This window comes from Galeopterus variegatus, unplaced genomic scaffold, assembly GCF_000696425.1.
Source record: "Galeopterus variegatus unplaced genomic scaffold, G_variegatus-3.0.2 Scaffold3814, whole genome shotgun sequence".
NCBI lineage: Eukaryota > Metazoa > Chordata > Mammalia > Dermoptera > Cynocephalidae > Galeopterus > Galeopterus variegatus.
This window is the reverse complement of record NW_007729925.1, coordinates 40,195-47,125: the sequence shown is the minus strand read 5'-3', so window position 1 is coordinate 47,125 and position 6,931 is coordinate 40,195. Positions and strand designations below refer to the sequence as shown.

Here is a 6,931-nt window from a genome sequence, read left to right as displayed (position 1 = left end):
GCTATAGGAAGTATGTGGAAAAGAAAATGTTTACTGAGGACAAGCTGTTGGTGAATTAACCAACAGCTTTTTACAAATTACATTCTGGAATGTCACATTGTTCATTTACTGCTGTTACAAGTTTTACACTGCCTGTTTTTATGTCCTTCTTTGATGATTGAATCAACTGATTTTTCTTGTAAAACTTCCTTGTCTTGTCAATAAAAAGAAAGGCTGATTTTGAATCAGGGCTGCTCCCCCTCTGATGGGTGGCAGTCCCTCCAGGGGCTGCTGCTCCTCTGATGGGTGGCAGTCCCTCCAGGCCTCATTGATGGTACTTTGAGTGAGTTCTTTCTCTTTTTTCTGTCTCGGTTACACAGAGGAAAGTGTAACAGAAATAGTTAACACAGAGTCACCCATAAACATTAACATGTTGCTGCGTGTACTGAGACCAATTATTTTCCAATAGTTGAGGACTGGCTGCAAAAAAAGGAGTCTCGTTCAATTCAATGGGAAAAATACATAGCAATAAGAGGAGACTTGGTTTTCTAAATATATGGACACACAGCTATAGAATTTTAATTTAAAAAACCAAATTAGGGGCCGGCCCGGTGGCGCACTGCTACAGTGCACCGCTTGGGAGCACAGTGGTGCTCCCGCTGAGGGTTCAGATCCCACATACAGACCGGCAGCTCACTGGCTGAGCGAGGTGCGGGCGCGACACCGAGGGGTGCGATCCGTTGCCGGTTGCGATCTGTTGCCGGTCACGAAAAAAGACAAAAAGGAAAAAATAAATAAATAAATAAATAAAATAAAAAACCAAATTACTAGTGTTAACAATGACCACCTTGTGGGACAGGAGTGGCATCTTTAACTTTTCAGTTATCACCTTCTGTACCTTTTTGCACCATAAATACTTGTTTTAGAGAGTGTATATACAAATAACATGTCAATACATTCTTTAAAAGATAATAAAATACTATAGATAAAGCTAAAATTCCCTTTAAGATGCTCACCCAACTCCCTCTACCTTCCTCAAAGGAAACATTTATCAGGCCTTTTCGTAGCATTTACATATATGTACATGTGATGAGAAAATATGGTATTGCTTTATGTGTGTGTCCCTGTGTGGCTAAATAAATGGTACCTTCCTCTGCACATATTATACACCTTCTTGTTTAACTCAGCAGTTGGTCTTGGCAAGCTCTGCATGTCTGTTCTTTATAATGCTGCTTATTTATTATTAACTGTTGTATAGTGCTCTTTAGTGTGGGTTGACAAGATATATTTAGCCATTCCTCTATTGATGGACATTTAGATTTGTTTGCAGTTCTTCACCATACAGGCAACTGCATCAAACATCCTCGATGCATGTAACTAGCTCTCTGCAATAGAAGCTAGTCCACTTCTGGTTCTCGGGGTATGCATATTTTAATTTTTAACAGATAGTGTTTTAACACTTGTCACTTCCTCCACCATTTCCTCACACTGTGGACATTTGTTATCTTGTTATTTCCATTAGTATATATTATTTTTACCATCATCATCAACTAAAGACTTAAAACTAGTTTATATTTCAACCAGAAAATTTCACAATCACCTTGTCCTGAGAAGCTTCCCCTTCAGAAGAAAGGGTGTCAGTTCGGCAAACTAGACAACAAGCTATGACTCTCCAGTCTTGATACATTCTATTTTCTAGAATTTACAACATCATCTGTATTGCTGAAACTATTAGACAGCAAGATTTTCCGGCAACTTAACGATTTCTTTCTCAGTTCAGACTGCAAAGCCTACTTCACATAGCATGAGTGCTGAGTGTCAACTGAAATCAGTTAGTAAAAAAGCTGATGTTAGTAAATTATCCTATTTCTCTTCTAAGAACAGCTACAGAATTGAAGAGGAAAAAAAAGCTATTTTTCAAGGGATGTATTATTGAGAAACTTCATCTATAGCAGGAGGATGAAGACATGTACTGACTGTCCATGAGGCAGTCTGTGAACAAAGGAGTCCAAAACAATTTGGGAAAAGCCCTAGAGAATGTTTTAGGAAACAATGAGAAAAATATATAGCTAAGTATTGATTATATTGTTAAACAAATGAAACAGCTCTACCCATCCCCACCCCCAGATCTGCATTATCTTTGTGTAAAATTAGATTATAAATAGAGATCATGGATGTAAGCATACATTTGTCTTCAAAGATAACCGTTGTTAAGAAATTACCTGGCTGTCCAAAAATAAGGGATTAGCTAAGGAAGCTCATCCATACAGTGGTAGAACATTATTCAGTCATTAAAAGTGATGTCACAGAAGAATATTTAGTGAAATTCATAAATGTTTATAGTGTATTATTATGCAAAAAAGAATATAAAAATACAAAATTGCAAGAATACAAAAGCAGAATCCAGAAGTACAGGATTATTTCAATTTTAATGTCAATATTTATCATATGTTTATATTAATATCTAAATNTCTATTTTCTAGAATTTACAACATCATCTGTATTGCTGAAACTATTAGACAGCAAGATTTTTCGGCAACTTAACGATTTCTTTCTCAATTCAGACTGCAAAGCCTACTTCACATAGCATGAGTGCTGAGTGTCAATTGAAATCAGTTAGTAAAAAAGCTGATGTTAGTAAATTATCCTATTTCTCTTCTAAGAACAGCTACAGAATTGAAGAGGAAAAAAAGCTATTTTTCAAGGGATGTATTATTGAGAAACTTCATCTACAGCAGGAGGATGAAGACATGTACAGACTGTCCATGAGGCAGTCTGTGAACAAAGGAGTCCAAAACAAGTTGGGAAAAGCCCTAGAGAATGTTTTAGGCAACAACGAGAAAATATATAGCTAAGTATTGATTATATTGTTAAGCAAATGAAACAGCTCTACCCATCGCCACCCCCAGATCTGCATTATCTTTGTGTAAAATTAGATTATAAATAGAGATCATGGATGGGAGCATACATTTGTCTTCAAAGATAACCGTTGTTAAGAAATTACCTGGCTGTGCAAAAATAAGGGATTAGCTAAGGAAGCTCATCCATACAGTGGTAGAACATTATTCAGTCATTAAAAGTGATGTCACAGAAGAATATGTAGTGAAATTCATAGATGTTTATAGTGTATTATTATGCAAAAAAGAATATAAAAATACAAAATTGCAAGAATACAAAAGCAGAATCCACACGTACAGGATTATTTCAATTTTAATGTCAATATTTATCATATGTTTATATTAATATCTAAATTAATTTAAATGTTTTATTCTGCAAAAATATATACACACATGAAATAAGTGGTTAATTCTGTCTGAGTGCTGGGATTACAGGTGATTTATTTCTTCCTCTTCTGCACTTATTGTACTTACAAATTTTCTACCACTATGTATTACTTGTATTACCAGACTTTAAAGGTTATTTTTAATATAGGAATTATAAACTCACTGGGCAAGAACTCACCATGGTTCATGGCGTGGAGCCTGTTTCTGGCACTTAAGTCTTAATGGCTGCTTTGAATATGACACACATTACATAGTACTTACAGGACTCATCTGAAGACACACTGGGGAAAGCATCACACTCCGACTCAAGGACAATTGAGACATGAAGTTGCTGTAACTGTGTTCCATCCGGAAAATGATCAGGGCCATGATGCCTCTTGTGGAAACCAAAAATATAGCCATAATATCTGTATGAGAAAAAAATTTAAACAAATTTTAAAAGCATCTTAGCCAAATCTTAAATACATATGGGCTATGGACATGGTAGTTGACTCCTCAAATCCATGACCCATTTATTAGTCTCAACTAGAGATTCTCGGCCCAAGCTGCACATGAGAATCACTTAAGGAGCTTTTTGAAAATTCTGATATCCAGACCTTAAGAATCACAATCTCTGAGAATGGGATAAAGGCACGGGAATTTTAAAGGCTTCCCAACATTCCCCCACACCTGGCCACCCTCGACTCTCAAGTGATGCATATGAATCACCTGTTAAGAACCAGTAATCAAACCCATCATGGCAATACATCACTATTGGGTGTGAAAACAAATTCTGACCAGTGCTGGTGTGTGGGGGTATTGGGTGTGGGGGATATGGTGGGGAGAAGTTACTCTCTGAAGCAAACCACAAGAAAACTTTTGTCTCTCTGTACGTGATACCTGGATTAGTTGCACTTACACTAAAGATGGCAGAGCAGAGATGGGAAGAATATGGATCTCTAATGACACTGTTGAGCCTTAAGTTCTTCCCTACTTTTGGACTTCCTAATGTGTGAGATAAGTTTTCTTATTGCTTAAGCCAGATTGAGTCAGGGTTTCTGTTACCTTCCAACAAAAGAATCCTAGCTGATACATATACCCACAAAAGAAAGTCACCAGCCTGCAGAATTGTCACCAGAGCCTTTAAAATTTACCTTCTGTTGATACCCAAGTATCAGAGAAAGGGAATAAAAAACTTAATGGTGCTAGAAAATAAAGAAATCAGATAGGCATCAGAGCAACTATTTAAAGAATATTTTATAGATTTTGATAAGCCAGAGGTTTTATGTGCTACTTATGTGTAAGAACATCTTGTACTTTTCCAGAGACATAAGGAGAGGTAGGAAAATTCCGATGAGTTTGGAATAAATGGAAGTGTTGAGGTCCCCCCTCACAGGAAAACCTTGATAGATTTAAAAGGAAATTAAGCATCGAAGTGTATACTTAGAAATGGCTAAGATGGTAAATTTTATATTATGTGTATTTTACCACAATTAAATATAAAATTTTTAAAAAGCTGCTGGCAGCTTTGAGAGCTGAGTTAAATGGCTTGCCCCAAATAAGGAAAACCTCGGCCCTGGATAATAAATAAAACTCTAACAGAAAAGTCAAAAGGCTTTGAGACTGTGATATCCAAGTTATTTGGGTTAATTTAGCTTTCCAGACACTGAAGGAGTAAAACAATTCATTTTTTAAAAAAAAAGAATGACTAGCATGTGATGGATTCTTCTAGAAGCTGAGGAAGCAGCCATATGCCTAATAGCCAAACTCTCTGCTTGCAAAGAGCATTCTGTTTCAAAGTAGGGTTTGTGATATAACTTGGGTTCTTTAGAGACAGGAGCCACGTGGTTCTGAACAATCTGGTGCCTAGACTGTGTGTGTTCCTAACCACCTAGAGCTTTCTGAACACCCCCATATTGCCAAATCCTTCCAACCCCACTGCTCTTACTCTGAGATAGATACTGCTGCTCCTAAGTTCCTAGAACGAGCATCTGCGTGCTTTCAAGTCTTAGCCATAGGGCTAGTATGTTTTATAACCTGCTTCCTAACAATGTCAAGTATAATTAGATGCTTCACACCCAGGCCATGAATTAGGCAAACTCTTCAGGTAATTACCTGCACCAGCACTGAAATACCAAGCCTTGTTTTCAAACCATCTCACAGCTGATTCAAGTTCTGGTTATCTACTCATTGTTAACTTATGTCACCCACGCTTTCCTGTCACACTCCAGCTCATTACCAAGTCCTAGTTTTACTAGCAGTGTGACACAGTGGGAAACCCAATTTTACATGCTAAGTCCCAAGGCAAACATGGTAAGAGTGTTTTTAAAAGATTTTCAATCCTAGTCATGATCTTCTTTTAAATAACTTTCAAGTACTTTCCATACAATCCTTCTGAATATCCCAAGGCAACCAACCACTTTGGTTTTACATCTTTATCCCGCTCTAGACATAGCATTCCCAACTATTAGATTTAATACCAAAGTCTCATTAGAGTATGTGTCTAAAAACAAGGGTAACAACATCCACAGGAAAGCATGAACCTTCTGACAGCAGAGATTTCTGCCATCAGCATCTTGGGCCTCTTCAGCCTGAGCCTAAGCACCAGTCCTATGTGGGGTCAGAACATATTATTAAGCTTAGTTTTGCATTTTTCCACCATTGGTGTCCTGGAGGCATAATTTAGCTATAATTGTATGTTCTGGGCACAGGGACTAATCTGGGGGTGGAAGGGAGCAGTACAGCTAGCACCAAATTACAATCCTGCAGGGCACTGCACACCTTCAGGACAGTCCTACCGACGCAGGTCTCACAGTGAGGAGACAGCTTGTGGCTAGTTCAAACACGTCCCCAAATGCAACCTACCTAGTCTATGATGTGGTTAGAAAGCTGGCTGTGTGCCGCCCGCTTCCCATCACCCAGTTCACCTTATCTGTGGCCAAAGGAGTCAGAGAGATGTGGAAATGTGAGGTTTGTAGGGGTCTGTAAAAGAGGAAGGAGGGAGAGCATGCACATGATCGGTGTTGAGAAACCAAAGGAAGCAGATGGAAACTGCCAAACCACTGGCCACAGAAAAGTAGTTAGACTGAAACAGCTAACATTCTATACTGAACAGACCTTGGAAGGGAAGGGGAGTTTTAGGCAGTGCTCCAACCTAAGGATTTCTGCCATCGGAATTGTTACCAGGAGATAAGGGGAGCTGGAAGGGGGTGAGATGGGCCTATATAAGTCAACTTTGGGGAGTCCTGGTCCCTCAGGACCAGCTTGTCTAAGTCCTGCCAGATGCACTCATTGTCTCCCTGCGAATAAAAGGCAGTCACTTCTGTCCCCAAATCTGAAGTCAGGAAATTGGTGTCCCCTCCATCCATCTCGATTGCCCTTCTGAGGCGAGCAAGGCGACTGCTTCTGGGAAACCTGCTCTTCCTACTCAGTATCCTGTACTCAAACCAGGGCTCCTGAGCACCCAGGGTGTCCCTGAGGAGGCGGGGGAAGAAGGGAAGGGAGGGGCTTGGGTTCAGTCCCGATAGGTTTGAGCGTCTTCCGGACCTGTCACTCGCCGGCTGGGAGACCGTTTCCTGGTCTGTGAATTGGGGCGGTGTGAGGGTCTGCACAGAGTCCCCGGTCCCCTCCCCGCCGGGCCGGGGCGCTTACCGCCGAAACGCTTCCTGCAGCAGGGCGCAGGAGGGGCC

At 39.7% G+C, this 6,931-nt stretch overlaps 1 protein-coding gene across 1 annotated transcript in view; it reads right to left on the bottom strand.

Annotated features, from left to right (window-relative positions):
- Nucleotides 1–6,931, bottom strand: part of HEXB (hexosaminidase B (beta polypeptide)) — a 42,464-nt gene that overhangs the window by 20,022 nt on the left and 15,511 nt on the right. Inside the window, exons 3-4 of the mRNA XM_008586056.1 lie at nt 6,894–6,926; nt 3,525–3,670 (exon numbers count right to left, since the gene is read on the bottom strand). Coding sequence (XP_008584278.1) covers nt 3,525–3,670; nt 6,894–6,926 — 179 coding nt within the window. The remainder of the gene's footprint in view (nt 1–3,524; nt 3,671–6,893; nt 6,927–6,931) is intronic.